This window comes from Triplophysa rosa, linkage group LG3 (assembly GCF_024868665.1).
Source record: "Triplophysa rosa linkage group LG3, Trosa_1v2, whole genome shotgun sequence".
Taxonomy (NCBI): domain Eukaryota; kingdom Metazoa; phylum Chordata; class Actinopteri; order Cypriniformes; family Nemacheilidae; genus Triplophysa; species Triplophysa rosa.
The window spans coordinates 8146006-8163329 of record NC_079892.1 but is presented as its reverse complement, the minus strand read 5'-3'; the positions used below and the strand labels follow the sequence as shown (position 1 = coordinate 8163329).

Below are 17324 nucleotides of genomic sequence, written 5' to 3'. Positions count from 1 at the left end.
GCCACGCTTGATTATACACTCCTGTACGTTAGGTGGCGGTATTCACTCATTGTGTGTTTTCAGACAGCAGTCTGCTGTAGAGTAAGACTCGTGAGCGGCATGCACATCTTTGCAAATGCAGTGTTTCTCATAGACAAACTCATTCAAAATGAAGCTTGTTTGGTAAATTATATTTTACAATTTTGGCAGTAAGAAATCCTATTACTAAGCCATTTCAACCACTGCGTTTGAGCTACTGTAGTGTAAACATGTCAACGCTCGTTTTGGACAACGGTGCGTACTTTGCTAAAATCGGATACAGCCATGAGAAAGTCAGGTAAAGAGCTTTAATATAGTTGTACCATTTAGTGAATACCATCTGTATAAAGTTGTTCCTGATGTTCACATACCGTTTTGCTTTCTTTAGTGTTATTCCAAATTGTCAGTTCCGTTCAAAGACGTCCAGACTGAAAACTTTCACAGCCAATCAGTTGGATGAAATCAAAGACCCGTCCGGACTCTTCTATATACTTCCTTTTCAAAAGGTATTGTTTGTACATGTAATTGTGGAAGATTATTTTATATCTTATCCCCCATATTACTATACTTGTGCCTCTGCTGTACAACAAAAATGTATTTTCTGTTAAAAGGTTTTGGAGCCATGCAAAATCGGGAAAGGATCTTTAGGATTAAATTTGAGCTTCACATTTATATTCACATAAAATGTACACTCTTTTGCATCTGTTCAGGGGTATCTTGTAAATTGGGATGTGCAACGCAAAGTATGGGATCACCTGTTTGGAAAGGAGATGTTTAAGGTACCTGCAAGCATAAAATGGACCAAATGGTAGCTTTTTCCAGTCATATAAATTCAATATATGGCATGCTTTGATTCACAGGTGGACTTTGCTGATACCAGCATTGTGATAACAGAGCCTTACTTTAATTTCACCTCAATTCAAGAATCCATGAATGAGATTCTGTTTGAGGAATATCAGTTCCAGGCAGCCCTCAGAAGTAACGGTCAGTTCACAGTATTAGTATTTTTTTTATTAGAATTAAACATGATGAGATTGTAAATAAATTCAGTATTGTGATGTGCTGATGTTCTGTTGCAGCTGGATCTTTGAGTGCCCATCAATACTTCCATGAGAATAACTCTGAGCTGTGCTGTATTGTGGTGGACAGTGGTTTCTCCTTCACACACATTGTCCCTTATTGCAGGGGAAGAAAGATGAAAGAAGGGATTTGCAGGTAAATTGCCAGATTCATTTTAAGTCTAAAAGGTTAATAAGCACTGATAATCATTTTATTTAATTTTACATGCCTTCTGTTATTCCTAGAATGAATGTAGGGGGAAAACTGCTCACCAATCATTTGAAAGAGATTATTTCATACAGGTAAAGACTTTGATGTAGCTCAGTTTTTTTCTCTGTTCAATCAAATTATGAATTAGATTTGTGGAAAAAATAAAGTTATGAGAATGGCTTTATGGAGCACCATATTTGGATCTTTATTATATGAGACCACCTTGTCTACTAAATGATGTCTCTTAAACTTGTGGATATGTGATTTGTTTTAAGACAGTTGCATGTAATGGATGAAACCCATGTGATCAATCAAGCTAAGGAAGATGTGTGTTATGTTTCACAAGACTTCTACAAAGATGTGGATATTGCACAGTAAGTGTCCAGCACAAAGTTGCATTAGCCTTTCATTGCACAAGGAAAATAGACGAATGCTGAAGGATCTATCAGTAAACTGTATATAATTTGTCCAATCTAACAGATTAAAAGGAGAAGATAATACAGTGATGAGAGATTATGTGCTGCCGGATTTCAGCTCTATCAAAAAGGGATTTTGCAAGGTTAGCGTACAAGTTCAGTTACACAGCACTCTTGACCAAGTGTCAAAGAGCATTTAAGATTTGCCTTGTTAGTAGATCTGCATTTAAGGCGTTTAAACCTAATTATTACTCCTTACAACCTTCAATGTTATAAATCCTAACCAGCATTTTCTTTAATTGTTCTATAGCCTCGAGAGGAGATGAATTTCACTGGCAAATATAAGTCTAGCGAGCAGATTTTGCGGCTCAACAATGAGAGGTTTGCTGTCCCAGAGATGCTTTTTCACCCGTCGGACATTGGCATTCAGGAGATGGGCATTCCGGAGGCTTTGGTCGACTCCATCAACAAAATGCCAGAGGGTAGTATGGTTTATTTACCTCGATTACATAGCAAGTGTATGTGGGTGAAATTATTTTAATCTTTGTCTTTGTGTCCAGAGATGCAGCCTCATCTCTACAAGAACATTGTTCTTACCGGGGGCAACACCCTGTTCCCGGGATTCAGGGATCGCGTTTACAAAGAAGTCCGTGCACTCGCTCCTGTAGAATATCAAGTGTCTGTTCACCTGCCACAAAAGTATGCTTGTGAAAATAATGTGAAGTAACATTTTTGTTTATGGTAATAATCGCTGACTTAATATTTGATTTCTATACTCAGCCCTATTTGCTATTCGTGGGAAGGAGGCAAGCTGTTGGCAGAAAACCCTGACTTTGAAGAGATGGTGGTCACACGAGAAGATTATGAGGAAAATGGACATTATATATGCGAGGAAAAGTTTGATATTTAATATGCGTAAAAGTGATCTGCCTGTAGACACAGAAGAAATGGAATGAACACTTCTCACGTATCAAAATATATCAAATCAGTGTCATGCGCTGAGATCCTCACAAGGTTTGATATTTGGTTTTTGAACCTGACAATTTTGTATTTTTCTCTTATTTAAGAAACGTTTTTTTATACTGTATATTCTATGTGATACAATAATATGACGTAGAGAACTATTTTTTTCTTTACTCACTGTGGGCTACAATAAATGTAAGTAATTGTAACAAATAAGGAATATTGAATTCTTTGCTTTTTAACTTTGGTTGAATTTAATTATTTCGCGAATAGATTGTAATAGATTACACCACAAATAAAAAATATTTGCTTTGGGTTAAATCGAATAATTTCACGAATAAATTATGTTATTGTTAAAGGCAATATTTTCGCTATAAAGTGCGTCTTGAAAGTACTATTTTCTGAGCCTTTAACGTGAGATCCTCCTCACGTGCTGGCTTGAAACGGCGGGAAAATCGCTTGAGTACGAACTGACGTACAAACGGACCCCAGCAGTTTTATGGTCTCTTAATAGTTTTCTCAAATTAGTTACAGTTTGAGAATAATCGGTTAAAGTAATTACATTTTGCGTTGATTTATGTGCATTAAATGCTTTTGTGGCGAGTTAAGAGTGAGATCGTCTGGTAAGTGATTCTCTGGAGATTCTTACACATGAGATAGATAACTGTGAGTCTGTTTTGGAAAAATAAAATATTGTTTTAGTTTGAGAATGAAACATTTTATTATTGATGGCGTCATTATTAATGTGGTGGAGGATGCAAATTAGTGAAATATAATTTACAGTTAATAAGTTGACAAATATCACGAGAATAAACTCTGCAACTGATTTATTGTTTTTGTATTCTGAACAATACCAGGTGAAGATTTGCGATTTAAGTGAATAATTTGGAAAAGGCTATTATCAAATATTCATAAATCGGGACAATGGCCGCATCAGGGAGGAAACAGAACAAGAAGATCAAACACACAGACAGCTCTGCAGACTTGAAGACTTTTGACTTCAGCACAGATGAGAAGAAAGAGCTGAGCGGATCTGACGACGATACACGAGATGGTGTGCATGTGTTTGTGTATTTTGCTTCCTAAAATACTATTATTCTTGCATAACCATTGTACAGTACTGACATCTGATGGATATATCATGGTATTGCATGATAATTCAATGTGTTCATTCTGCAGGTGATTTATATTGAAAATAAATTATAAAAGTTTAGTGTTTTAGAAATCATGGGAGTGTGAAGTATGTTTGCTTACTTTATTAACCTCCCCCGTAATTCACATTTTAATGCATTAGAAACTCCCATCATTGACAAGGTGGCCAAGAAACGATCGGCAGATACGTTTGATAATGATGACCTGAATGTAGGTGTGGGGTGAGTATAAGACTTTATATATGTAACTGGTTAACATTACATATCAATTTCTCGGAATAGACATAAACAGAAACATTTGCTGGGAATGCTTGTTTGATTTCAGGAATGAGGTTCAAACAATGCTGGAAAGATTTGGTGGTAAGTGAAGTAAATATGAAATATTTTGACCACATTTAATATAGTAATAATTAAATTAAATAAATAAATGTAATATTTATTTTAATACAAAATGCATTAATTATTTTTATATTTGCTAAATGAATACAATGCTGTTTTGCACTGATAAACACATAGCGGACATCAACAAAGCCATGCAGACCAAAAGGAAACGCTTGGAGGTTCTTACCAAAAATTCTTTAAAGGGCACGACACAGAAAATGGAGCAAATGTGGAAAACCCAGCAGAATCAGAGGTTACTGAACAAGCATATAAAATTGCACATGTACCTGAACTGTTATGTGCAGTAAGCTAAAAAAAAACGTTTTGTTTTCTACAGGCAGAAGCTGACACAAGAGTATTCTCAGCAGGTCCTCTGTGTGCTTCAGCAGTGGGAGACTGATGTTCAGAAATCAGAAGAACAAGAGGAAAAGCTGAATGTAAGTGATGGACATTCAGTCAACTGTAAATAATATATGCATGGCATGTGAGTTATATATGGATCTCCTTAAAATATAGTTTCCAAGTTGCTGCTTGCGATCAGGATGATCAGTCCTCACAAAAAATATAATGCAACTTGTTGGGGAAACTAACTGATGTAAATGCCTGACATGTTTCCTTTGAACTTTATAATTCCTCCTTTTGCAGAATTTGTTTCGCCAGCAGCAGAAGCTCTTCCAGCAGGCAAGAGTTGTGCAAAACCAAAAAATGAAAACCATCAAAGAGCTTTATGAGCAGTTTGTCAAGGTTATAGTAGCCATTGTTAAGTATTTCAAGCAAGACCAACATTTTTTGGGATCAGCTGACCAAGTTTGGTTTTCCTTTTTTTGTGCAGAACATGGAGGAGATGGAGAAAAGCCATGAAACTTTCCTGCAAGGCACCCAGATGGAGCTTAAAAAGGAGATGGCCCTGCTGCAGAAAAAGATAATGATGGACACAGTGAGTGTATTTGGGTTTAATGCAACAGAATTTTGATTTCTTATGGATGGTATTACAATTCTTTGCTTTAAATAGCATTTTTAATAATGAAATGTGATGTATACTATTAAGGCTATTTACAACAGTTTATTGCTAAATACATTCATGAACAACTTTATTTTCATATAGAATTTTGTTCTGTGCATGTTTCATGAATGAGGACCATTGCTTTTATCTTTTTCCACAGCAGCAACAGGAGATGGCCACTGTTCGGAAGTCCCTTCAATCCATGCTGTTTTGAAAATGTTTAGATGTTACATAGCTATCATACATAAGACTTCACCTTGTGTTAAAAGTTGAATTTTAAAGGAAGGTTTCTTTTAGTTAATATGGTTTTATATGTTATCTCTGTATTTATTTTCTTTTGTACCAGTTTGGTCATTTTAATCCATAGTTTGCTGTGTGATATGAAATGGTTAAATTTCTGATTAGTTCTTAATTCACAGTGTCAGGCAAAATGCAAAGATGTCATGTCAAGTATATATGTAAAGCTTTTTTATTTCCCATGGTCTAAGAGTAAAAATAATATATATGGTCTGTAGGTCTATAATAGAATTCATTAAATTTTAAAACAAACATTAAAATGTATTCATTAACATTTTCATTTATTATTTTTAATTGTTAAGTGTGATTTAAAAAAAAATCGGTTTTAAATAAAGTTTGACATAAAACAATATAAAACCATTTTTTAAAATTCTAAGATAAATGTGGGAAAAGTTGAGCAATATGTTTGGGGTCCTTTCGTTTAAAAAAAAAAAAGCTTGCTAGCCATGTGCCGGAAGTGACACAACCGGAAGAAAACTGAAACCTACGGCGGTGGTTTCCATTGTGGGTTTGCTATTCGCCGATGCAGTACAAGTGAAGAATTTTGTTTTTACAGTGACAGTTGTGGAAACATGGTAAGTTAAATAGATTTATTTCTGACTCTTAATACAAATATTCACTGAGGCAGATGTGATCTCGACGTAACTTACGACTTTACACACGATCTTCATGTAATCTGTTTCGCTAACCCGGGTTGTTGTTATCAAATCCAACATGTCACAGATCAGTTTTACCTCAGAAATATTATCTTAAAAACCCAGATCACCAAAGTTTAACAAAGCAAGTAAAAATAGGTTTCATTGCAAAGAACGGATGTACTTTTACCAAAAATAAGTGATGTCAAAATGTTTACAATAAACACTGATCATTGTAGCCATATGTTTTTAATATAGAAGATTTCGTGTATGTATAATGCTTGTGTTTTCTTGTCGTAGATTGGCCAACACACACACTGTCAAATCTAGCCAAAGTACAAACACAAGCCACCATATACAAAAGTGATGGATCACATTCAGGATATCTCAGAACCCAGCAGTCCTCTGTTCAGTCCCCGGGTGGAGCCAGACACTCCTGACTTTTTAAACAATGCCTGTTTATTGAATGAGAGCGATTTCCTTATGGAAGACCCTGGAGTTTTTTGTGATTTGTCAACTATCGTCCCTGAGACCCCAAGGTACCATTTATTGTGTTAATAGCTTATAGGTCTAAACGGGATTTCTAGATTTTCATTTCAAGCAAGGGTTTGTGGTTTTGACATTGTTGATCTGTTTTCCCTTTAAAGCCCGCTGACTCACCGCAAAAATCGAAATGCCCATAAAAATTGGAGTGCGGTAAGAGAAAAGCAAATGCTCATTAATGATACGCTTAGCGTGTTTAAACAACATCTCACCACATTGTCTTTAATCGTAGGCAACTGCAACAGACTTGAATAGTGGAAAATGTGAAAGGCAAGGAAGTATTCCAGGATACCTCAGCACAACCCCAAGCTCCCAAAGAACGCTCAAGCGCCGTAAACTGGGGGACTCAAATCCAAGCACGAGAGTCTGCGGAAACTTCATTATGCCAGAAGCGAATGGATTTGTACCTGCTTCGTCTCTTTTACCCGATGAATTAACATGGTTGGAGTCTCCACGGCCAGCCACCTCCTCGGCTTATCAACCCTTTGCATCTTTCAAACCCTCTTCCTCTGCTGGATCTTCTACATGTGCACTTGGTCAATCCAGTGATCAGATGTGTTTAAATGGGTTGTTGGGTCACACTTCTAAGCAAAAGACATTAGGTATATGCAATGGAAGGGAACAGAGATCCGAAAAGACTGTCTATAGTAAGAGTCGATCTAAAAAGTCTAAAAGCACATCACAGGAACAGAAGACAGACTTGCCTGTTTTTGGAGTAGAGGATGGGGGTTTACAGCTTGATGCAGGTAGGAATACCCTGGTGAAGACTGTGATGTCACCATAAAGAATTGTTTTTCCCAATTAAAGTACATATGTATTTTTACTTTTCTCTTTATTCCATCTGAATTAGTCTGAATTAAAAATTATTTTTAATAATACGGTAAGCACAAGAACCTAGAAATGTAAATTCATTCTTGTTTGTTAACAACAGAGAGAATGCAAAGACCACCAACTGCATCCGCATGTCAGATACCAAAAGATATAGTCATAATAGAGGATGATGGTGATGATGTCACATCTGAGTGCATGGTCCGCTCCATCCAGATGGTTGAGGATGAGGCATATGCCAGAAGCCTTCAGGTATGACGAATATGATGTTCTTGCATTGAGGTCAAGGAGCACTGTTTAACTTAAAATGCTTTGTGTTAAACTCAGGAACAGTTTGATATAGAGCAACGCCTGGAGCAAGAGCAGCAAAGGCTACAGCGCAGATCACCGAGCAGAAATCACCAGACTGGCATGGTTTGTATTCATGTTTTCTGGTTTCCTTTGAAACACGAACTGGCAGTACATTGCTCATACATTTTGAATACAAGTTCATGAGAAGTAATTGCTTTCATACCAGGTTGATCCTTATGTTGGTCTGGGATGGATATCTCCTTGGGCCTCCCTGATCAACTCGGCATCGTTCTCACAGGGAACCTCGGAGTTACAGCAGATCATGTTCGGAGAGCAACCTAGTAAGTCATCTAACAGTCGATCTAAATGTTTTATGTTGGATGGAAAACTCTTTGTCGTTATGATCTCACGGATTAAAATTTCATTGGACAGATAGACAACAGGGACGACGTCAGACCGGCAGGCCTCGTAATTCCCGGCGCAGAGGGGGTGCTTCTAACTTGCAAATGGACTTGCTTGATGACAGTCATGGAAATAATTATGAGGTATGAGCTTTAGTAACTGAAAGAAATCACAAGAATGTTTGTAATGATGTCATCTGTTTTCTCCAATCTGATTTTATTCTTTGTTTTGTCAGGCTCTCCTAGCGTTTGAAGAGCAACAGGGTGCTGTGTTGACCAAGAACACTTTGAGTAAAGCAGAGATCGAAAGGTTGCCTGTAAAAACATACGATCCATCACACAGTGCTGGAAAGACAGAGTAAGAGTTGAACCAGAATGCAAGGGTTATCATGAGATTACCCATAATGCAAAGTGTACAACTTTTTGTCAGTAGAATTAAAATTCAGATTTGTCTCTTACTCTCTTCACAGCTGCCAGATCTGTTTCAGCGAATATCAGAAGAACGAGCGACTCAGAATGCTTCCCTGTCTTCATGACTACCATGTGAAGTGCATTGATCGCTGGCTTAAGGTGTGTCCCATCTTCATGACCCAAATCTATGATTGATGTATCCCAACATCCATGATTGATCCATGTTTTACAAAATGTTGAAAAAAATATTTTTATGTTCTCACAGGAGAATGCCACCTGCCCTATCTGCCGAGCAGATGTATCAACATGTGGTGAATTTTCTTAAGAACGTACTTCAGAATTTCAGGTTTTAGTATCTACCTCATTGCTGGCTGTGTGATCCTGTCTGATTTTTATATTGTTACTGTCAAGTCTTATTTTGAGTGTTATTAAAATTATTCATTTTAAATGATTAACATTGTTCGATGTTTAAACCAGCGTCACTGCCAAGCAACTATACTTCATTTTTTAATATGTTTCTTCTATAACATATCAGATATAACCATATTATTTCACACCAGTGGCAACAACCTTAGCAATAAACCTTGCGTTTTCTTCAAATAATCATTTGATCATTATTTGACAATAAAGGCATCATAATGTGTGTACGTAGTGTAATGAGACAATGTGCAAAGAAAATCGAATTGTTCTCAGACTAAAATTTCCTTTACAATCCACTTGATTTATTTACATTCACACGTTCAATATAATCACAGCATTTATACCATCGCTATTGCCCTGTTATTGGAAATCGCAGGCAAAGTAATTTCATGTAGCAGTCATTCATCTATATCATAATATCGCTTCTTCAAAGCTCTGTATTTCCGAAGGTAATACAGCGCTTCAAGCTCTTTCACCACAAATTCTCCACGGCTGATGAGTTCTTTGATCTTCTCTGGGTCTTTCATATCCCTGTTCTTGGCAAAAGCAGCCCGTAGCCTGTCTTTGAAATAGTCTGCTCCTTTTGGGTACTCCCGTCCAAGAAACAGCAACTTCAAGCAGAAAAATCAAAAGACAGGATTATGGTTTTCCACCGCCTGGAGTCACAGATGTTTTCTGAGTGGGGATTTTTAATATGGCATACTGTAATATGCTTCAATAAATGAAGATTGAAACTATTAGGATCGTTAAAAGGCATAAAATCTATACCCTGCAGGAAGATGAAAGAGTATTATGGATTTAAGGAGAATTGATATGCTAAACTACATCCTACTATGTTTCAAACGTTCAGTTATTCAAATGGTCAACAATTTTGCATGCATCTTTTATAACTTAATAAGTGATATTATAGAGTATTTGCTCAGAAATTATTACCATTAATTTAAAATTAATTAAAGGATAAATACAATGATAAAACAACTAAAACTTAAACCAATAAAGATAAGATATACACTTGCCCTTATACCTTCTTAACTAAAATCTTAATGTTCGTTTAAATCCTTTGTCAATTACCCAATAGTGACATATCAATTATAAAACAATAAGAACTTTGTATCCAAACAAATAAATAAACCTCACGGATCTTGACTATGCCGAAGGTGGCAGTGTACTCACAGTTTTGTATAGTCGCACTACCTCTCCGCGCAGTGGGTTCGCCATCTCTCAGTGATTGTGTACAACAAACTTCAACTGACCTGTTACATCCCGACCAACATTTTTACTGCAAACGGCAATAGCAGACAGCTATAAACCAAGACTGAGGTTAATATTCAAAAGGTTTAAGCTGTTATACGTGCATTATTTGTATTTACTTACGTGCTACCGTGTCATTTTGCCCTTTGAACGCAACGAAAACAGTCAGGAGCGAAACTTCTACTGTCATCAAAAGAGTCAAAATAAAAGTCCTCATTGATTTGTTTATTGTTGTTGCGAATTATAACTTATGTATTAATATTGCGTAAAATAACATTCGCATACTTCCTGGAAAAATTTTAAATAAAAGTCAGTGTTCATAAAGTTTGTAGCACTGCAATTAAAGGATATCATTTTTTAAATATATATAAACTTTTGTGTTCTGCTGAAGAAAGTCATATACACCACTTCGCAAGACGTAAACACTAGTCCAGAAGCACTTCCGGTTTCTGTTTTTTTATTTTACATATATAATTAAATCTTAAATATATATGTTTAACATGTTATAATAATATTCTGTTGTTTTTATTTTGTTTAAACGTTTGTGTAGTGAAACTGCATGTTCTTGTGGACCAGCAATGAAGTAGGATTGTTTACGTCATCTGAAGTGGTATATAGGTTAAAAAAATGATGAGAGTGAATAAATGATGAGTTTTTACATTTGTGTAAACTATACCTAAGTGCATCCCTTAAATGCACAGAAAAAAAACTAAGAAACAAAAACTATTTTATTTATTGAAATAATCTTAATTTATAGTACTGGTTTGCTTCTAGTTTGTACCTCAAGAGAAAACACAACTGTGTATGCAATGCCGTAATAATTTATTTAGACCAGTCCATTGGAAGACGTCTTACAAAAGCAGATTAGAAGCACAGTATACAATTGTTAGTCGTATGTTTTGGATGTCAAATGCTTTGCCAAGATCATTCAGAATCTATTCAATAGAGATGTCATGTATTGTTTATGAAGCACTGTCACAAAATTCAGTACCACACCTACTCATGCACATCATCGATGTGTTTTAATTTTTGGCATATGGTTTGCAAAATAACCTGGACTACATTTACACAACATCAAAATCCATAAGTGGCAAAAGCCATGCTGAGATGATTTGTCACAACACCACATTTATGTTTTTCAAGTCTTAAGTGCCAATATATGTATTTTTATGTAAACTAATCAGCATCGAATTATACAAAACACACACCTTGGATAAAAACAAAGCGTGTTCTTATTGTTGGATCTGTTAAGGCATGAAACTCTTAAAAATGCTTTATGAAAACAAATACAAAACTGACAATATGACAAATGCAAAGGCAGACTGTGAGCTGTTGCCTAAGGCTGAGGTGTGCAGAGTTAAGGCATTAGTAGAAACATCTGAGCTGCCTTCTTGTCCTCTCCCACTTCAGTCAATATCCCTGGATGGGTCACAGGCTTCATAATGTGGTGGGAGATGCATGTCCACGGCTGTCTTTAATAATTGGATCGTAGTCTTTTGTTTTCCTCTCTTAGTCTTTCTATCTCTTCGACGAGCGAGTCGTTGACAGAGTACTTCTCGATCAGACCATGGATTTCGTTCTGAAAAAGATGGTGGCATATGACTGGTATATGAATCACCAACACAGCCTTACTATGTGCTGCTTCACAAAAACTGAAATTAGCGCTCATAATAACAAGCTTCTAAGAACGTGAATGCAATATAAACTGTTTTTCAAACATCTTATTTATTTGTTTAAAAAACTAAAAAGTCATTATCAGAACCATTAAGGAACCAGCATCATTAAGTGGAATTGGAATCCACTATATAAGATTCCCTATATAAAGCAAAAAACTGAGTCCTACTATTTAATTAGACACACAAGGCAAAAAAGCAAAGAAAACAACTTTGTTGGTCAATAAAACAATCAACCAAACGTACCAACTGAATATAAAACTGTCGAACCATCTCCACCTGTAGATTGATAATGTCTCTATGGCAGGTGTCCCTAAAACAGGTTACCAAACAAAACAAGCATGTTTGTTTCCATAAAATTGGGTAAATGCAAGCAATTACTTCCTGTTTAAAAGATCCCATTGATAAGTCAGCAAACTCTTAATTAGTCTAATGACTGACCTGAAGTCTTCTAGTGCCTCATGAATCATATTACGAACAAATTTCATCTGAACCGATGTGAGTGGAGCTCCGTGATTCTCAGCTCCAGAGTCCACCGCTGCTGGAGCTACAGTTCAAAACATCAGTCACACGTTGTGTCTCATTTAAAATTGACTCTGACTCTCATTTTTTCAAACATACCTGGTGAAGCGACAGGAGGGGCTCTGTTGACCGGCGAGTCATAGGTGAGCTGGGAGGGCACATCTCTCTTACTGGGATCAGGCGTGTTGTATTGATGCACCGACTGAACGCGTGTGCTCTGGGCGGCAGGGGGAGATGTTATCATGTCATACTCCTGGCGGACACCATTACTTTTCTCCACCTGTGAGTAACAGAGTTGGATTTAGGAATCTGAGATGACAGAACAGCAAAATCCAGAAACGTCCATCAGCTGCTGGATTACGAATGAGGAGGGAGACACAGACCTTCATGCTATTTTGTGTATCTGTCTGTTGCGGTGGGGTGATAATAGGTTCCTCTTCTTTGATTGGTGGAGGAGTCTGAACCACCGATGGACTGTAGCAATGACTGCCTGGAGTGCCCAATGGGGTCTTTCGCTGGGACGTCCCGCCAGGAAAATGAGGTAGGTAGTCAAAGTCTGGTAACACAGATGGTAGGGAAGAATGAATTACATGTGCCTATTATGCACAACTACAATTTGTGAATGAAGCTTGTAAAAACTTGCCTTTCTTTCCACTTGAAGCGTCACTTAGTCTGTGGCTTTTGTAATCTATTGCAGAGATGTGCAAGAACAAAAATTTTCTTAATTTGAAGGTTGGTAAAGTGTACACTTTTGTTGTCTATCAACATAGAAATACATTTTGTAAAAATACACAAATCATCTTAGGATCTGATGTTATTTATTTTTGATGTAATTACTATAAAAGTATTAAAGTGAATCTGCAAAAGACCACTTGGAAAAGTTCCCTCACCATCTCGAACAGGTGAAAAGATATCCAAGCTGTTTCGACCAACCCTGAACCTGTCTGTACTGTGTTGACCTTCTCCTTCCCTTGAGAACACATCTATACTGCCCCCTAAAAACAGAAAAACTTTACAAATAAATTGAGCAAAACCAGCAAAGGCATACAACAATTTGTGTTATCAATGCATAACATATCGTCACTGTCATTCTAATACCGTGGATGTCCAAATTCACTGTTTTTCAGGAAATGGAAAAAAACCCCACTGTACTTTTTAAATGATTAAATACTGTGTTGTAAAAGTTGACAAACACTTATTAATACTTTTTATTGGTTAGATATTTGCAAAACCCTGTAACAAACATAAAGGGTGACTAATAATAATGAATTATGGCAGAAAAATTAAAATCACAAAATTTGTAAATACGAGGTTTCAGAAGGACAGAAGTGATATTTAAAATAACCTTGTCTGTACTATATATGGACTGGACATCATAAACAGAAACAGACAATGTTTTAAAAAACACCCACCGTTTCTTGACGTTGGAGTTTCACCAAAACCGTGCGACTTGAAACCTGCAGAAAATAGTACAAAAAAAGTACATTAGATAAAATGAATAAAAAGAACAATAAAAGAACAGGGATATTACAGAGAACTATATTAAATCAATAATACAGAAAAATAACAATAGTTAAAACACAGAATTCAAAAATAAATCGTTGCTGTCGTTCTGAAACCTTGTATCTCCATATTTCATCATTTTTATTTACATTTTTTGCCATAAATCATTATTCTTAGTCACCCTTTCTCACTAGGTTTTGCAAATATCTAAATATCTAATAAAAAGTACACCACACAGTATTTAATCATTTAAAAAGTTGTTTTCTACATTTACTGAACAGCAAATTTGGACATCTAAGGTTTTGGAAGGACAGCGATAATATACAAGACAAGCAAGATCCAATAATGACCATCATTAAGAGGGGAGAAAATATCCAGGTTCAGGCTGTTTCGCCCGATGCTGCTAAACTTCTCCAGGCTCGGAAGCTGATCTTGACTGTAGTGGCCCTCTGCTTCACGAGAGAACACTTCACCAGCACTACCTGCAAAAAGTCAACACGTTCAATACTAACACAACCAATAATATGACAAAAAACTATACACAAGGCTTTAAAATGCTAGCTGGGCTAACCAGTCATGAACAAATAAAGAATTCTCCTAAAACCTTAAAGAGGAAAAGTTGACCTGTAATTTGGGCTTGGCCGTCTCCTCTTTCTCCAGGAAATTCCGAGCCAGGCACACTGGGTGGGACTGTAGATGTTGGTGTCGAAGGTCCCGTGTGCTGACCAGCCAGCTTTACAGAGACCCTCTTATTGGAGTGGGAAGATTTGCTGGACACTGTTTTAGTGGACTGTAGGGAAAAGAGATGTTTTTTAAATATGCATAGTGTTCATACAGGGGATACAGAGTTGCATTGCAAACACACTGAGGACGCTTTAGTAGAACTGGATTTATGTCCACAGACAGTTTAATGACCTTCAATTTGGAGGTGGAGTTTTGGAAGCGAATGCAGGTCACGGATGTCTTGTGAGCCGTGGTGATTTTGATTGGCGCGCTGAGGTTGCGCAGGTCATACATGTACATTCTACCCTGGGTGGAGCCCACCACAAGCCCAGCCCCATCTGGAGTAAAGTCAATGGCTGTGAGTGGAGACTCCACCTGCTTATTGCGAAAGACCCTGTTGAGATGAAGCAAATCGAATCAAAACATCACTCTACTAAGCCATAACGAATCTGCAATGTTGCACACAAAGATTTAGTCTTACATTTTGCTGGAGGTGTCATAGCAGACGATCTTCTTATCCAGTCCCACAGTGATAAAGAGCAAATCATTGGCCGGAGAGAAGGCCAACCCTGAACACGGGGCTTTGTGAGCCCCTTCAAAAAAGTGCAGCTCCTTCTGAGTGTTAGCATCCCACAATGCAACAGAGCCACTGTCGGACACAGTGCCCAGCAGAGACCTCTTCACCAATGAATATCTCAAATCATGGATGGGCTAAAGAGAAATACACATGGTGTCTTTTATAGTGCTACACTAAACTTTACTACATTCTGGCCCAGTTTCACAGACACGGTTTAGCTTAAGCCAGGACTATGCCTTAGTTAGATTAAGATATTTATGTCGCCTTTATAAAAATACCTTAGAAGAATACATTACTGGTGTGCATCTTAACACAAAACAATGGCACTGATATATTTTAAGATATTTCTGGGCAAGTTATATTCAGTTAAGACGGGTCACACATTCATTTTAGTCTGGGAGTAGTCTTAAGCCTCGTCTGTGAAACCGGGCCTCTGTATGGTTGAATCTTAAACTCACAACATTTGGCCCGTGACCGAAAGGTTTGCTAGACAGGTTGGTGGTAATACTGTGTAGGATGATATCTCCACTGGTGGAGCCTGATGCTATGTAGCTATCTCCTCCATTAAAGGACACACACGTGACTTCTTCCTTGTGGTCCTAATGAAGAAAAAGAACATAGGTTGTGTCAAGCTGATTTCAGAGATGTATTAAAATATTTTTTTGTATACAGCTTGTAAACATGCAATACCTTAAGGCTTCGGTGTAACCTTTTCGTCTTCAAGTCCCAAATATTAACAGTGTTATCCAGACCTCCACTGACCAGGAACTGTGACGTGGAGTTCAGATTGACGCGGGTTTGCTTTTTCTGTAAACAAAGTCCATTATAAGACACACGCTTATATAACCAAAGATACATTGAGATTATGAAAGATCTGTCTGCTCACCCCTTCACCAAGCTCCATCACTGGAACAGGTGAGGACTTGAGGCTGGATACCACCAGCTTGTCCCCAATACTGCTGGCACTGACCAGGTACTGATCTGAACATGGTCAAGGTCAATTTATTGCTATCAACACCTCTTTTAAATACATTTATTGTACAAGATCCAAGTTTACTGGACCGTTATATTTAATATTTTTTAATAATATTTAATTGAATTTGCTTTTATGATGCACGTGAGCTTTAGAGGATACTGCTGCTGCTCCAGCACACTTGAGCCACTGGATGTGTGGCACTGTGGGGGTTGAACTGCTCCACCACCGTCATGGATGCCGAGTCCCAGATCTTCAAACAGTCACCAGACGACACCAAGCGCGTGACGTCCTCCATAGCAACGGCTGCCAGGTGACAAAAGATGGACAGCTGTCAGGCGCGCCGCGCCACGAGTCAAATAATACGAAATGTTTCTAATCAAGAAACGCTAGAGCAAGTTAAAAATACAAAACAGTCCACGGTTGTAAATATTTGCTATTGTGCTGCACTTTTACAACATTGCTGTCACGATTTGCATTCAAAATACAATTAGTATGTTTTATGCTATCTGATCTCTTTATTTACTTACGCTTTATTGTTAATAAAGTGTCCGTTTTACTAATATTGTTTGGAGTCCGAGTTGCCTGAACAACTTAAGATGACGGGAGACGAAGATGATTTATTCGGTAAATAAGTTAGCCAGCAACCAAGCAATGCAGCTAGTTTATGACAACAGTGTATAACTTTAGAGTATAATCAAATTTAAGCGTTTTAACAATTCTGACCAAAACATCTGAAAACAAACAATTAACAAATGGTTAAAAAATGGTTACTCTTCAATTTCTAATCAATGTATTCGTGGTTGTTCATGTTGTTGTGCTAACAGTTTCTGCATTTACCAGCTGGTTAGCAACAGCTAACTTAGCTAACTTACCCGAAGTTTAGACTAAAGAAAGTAAAGAAATACAGGAAGGTTTGGTGGTAAACACTTCACGCGACATCCACGGGTGTTGAATAAATGTGTCCTTTATTTTAACTGTGAAACTTTGTCATATCACAAAAGTTTGAAAATCCGTGGCTCCGGTGAGGAACCGCCACTACGGCGAGCAGCTGGGCTCAAAAATGAGTCGTTCG

General features: G+C 37.3%; 5 protein-coding genes across 7 annotated transcripts; 3 read left to right on the top strand and 2 right to left on the bottom strand.

The window, feature by feature from the left end:
* The first annotated feature begins 80 nt into the window (after positions 1 to 80).
* Positions 81 to 2870, top strand: actr6 (actin related protein 6). Its single transcript, XM_057329794.1, has 11 exons — positions 81 to 316; positions 407 to 524; positions 729 to 797; positions 879 to 1002; positions 1098 to 1233; positions 1323 to 1379; positions 1563 to 1661; positions 1768 to 1846; positions 2014 to 2185; positions 2264 to 2402; positions 2484 to 2870. Exons 1-11 carry the CDS (start codon positions 249 to 251, stop codon positions 2611 to 2613), a joined length of 1191 nt encoding a protein of 396 aa, XP_057185777.1. The 5' UTR covers positions 81 to 248; the 3' UTR covers positions 2614 to 2870.
* A 174-nt stretch (positions 2871 to 3044) lies between these two features.
* Positions 3045 to 5815, top strand: sycp3 (synaptonemal complex protein 3). 2 transcript variants are annotated; one of them, XM_057329796.1, is made up of 8 exons: positions 3045 to 3720; positions 3961 to 4039; positions 4143 to 4177; positions 4334 to 4451; positions 4536 to 4635; positions 4844 to 4942; positions 5031 to 5135; positions 5365 to 5815. In XM_057329796.1, exons 1-8 carry the CDS (start codon positions 3591 to 3593, stop codon positions 5413 to 5415), a joined length of 717 nt encoding a protein of 238 aa, XP_057185779.1. In that variant the 5' UTR covers positions 3045 to 3590; the 3' UTR covers positions 5416 to 5815. The 2 variants fall into 2 exon arrangements, with proteins under 2 accessions (XP_057185779.1, XP_057185778.1); XM_057329795.1 differs by having other exon boundaries at positions 5362 to 5815.
* Positions 5816 to 5959: 144 nt separating this feature from the next.
* Positions 5960 to 9202, top strand: si:ch211-59o9.10 (uncharacterized protein LOC561841 homolog). The gene is made up of 11 exons (XM_057329824.1): positions 5960 to 6073; positions 6434 to 6672; positions 6781 to 6829; positions 6909 to 7422; positions 7608 to 7756; positions 7832 to 7918; positions 8022 to 8136; positions 8228 to 8340; positions 8433 to 8554; positions 8667 to 8766; positions 8873 to 9202. Exons 2-11 carry the CDS (start codon positions 6500 to 6502, stop codon positions 8930 to 8932), a joined length of 1482 nt encoding a protein of 493 aa, XP_057185807.1. The 5' UTR covers positions 5960 to 6073; positions 6434 to 6499; the 3' UTR covers positions 8933 to 9202.
* A 111-nt stretch (positions 9203 to 9313) lies between these two features.
* lyrm5b (LYR motif containing 5b) lies at positions 9314 to 10503 on the bottom strand. 2 transcript variants are annotated; one of them, XM_057329826.1, is made up of 3 exons: positions 10402 to 10503; positions 10201 to 10306; positions 9314 to 9638 (listed from the first exon to the last, which is right to left on the bottom strand). In XM_057329826.1, exons 2-3 carry the CDS (start codon positions 10243 to 10245, stop codon positions 9426 to 9428), a joined length of 258 nt encoding a protein of 85 aa, XP_057185809.1. In that variant the 5' UTR covers positions 10246 to 10306; positions 10402 to 10503; the 3' UTR covers positions 9314 to 9425. The 2 variants fall into 2 exon arrangements, with proteins under 2 accessions (XP_057185809.1, XP_057185808.1); XM_057329825.1 differs by having other exon boundaries at positions 10201 to 10329; positions 10402 to 10482.
* Positions 10504 to 11090: 587 nt separating this feature from the next.
* On the bottom strand, positions 11091 to 17297 carry nedd1 (NEDD1 gamma-tubulin ring complex targeting factor). Its single transcript, XM_057330167.1, has 17 exons — positions 17125 to 17297; positions 16412 to 16555; positions 16163 to 16257; positions 15967 to 16083; positions 15735 to 15875; positions 15181 to 15410; positions 14892 to 15093; positions 14601 to 14766; positions 14327 to 14458; positions 13886 to 13930; positions 13364 to 13468; positions 13117 to 13161; positions 12857 to 13029; positions 12573 to 12753; positions 12393 to 12498; positions 12198 to 12264; positions 11091 to 11857 (listed from the first exon to the last, which is right to left on the bottom strand). Exons 2-17 carry the CDS (start codon positions 16545 to 16547, stop codon positions 11753 to 11755), a joined length of 2046 nt encoding a protein of 681 aa, XP_057186150.1. The 5' UTR covers positions 16548 to 16555; positions 17125 to 17297; the 3' UTR covers positions 11091 to 11752.
* Between the last annotated feature and the right edge of the window lie 27 nt (positions 17298 to 17324).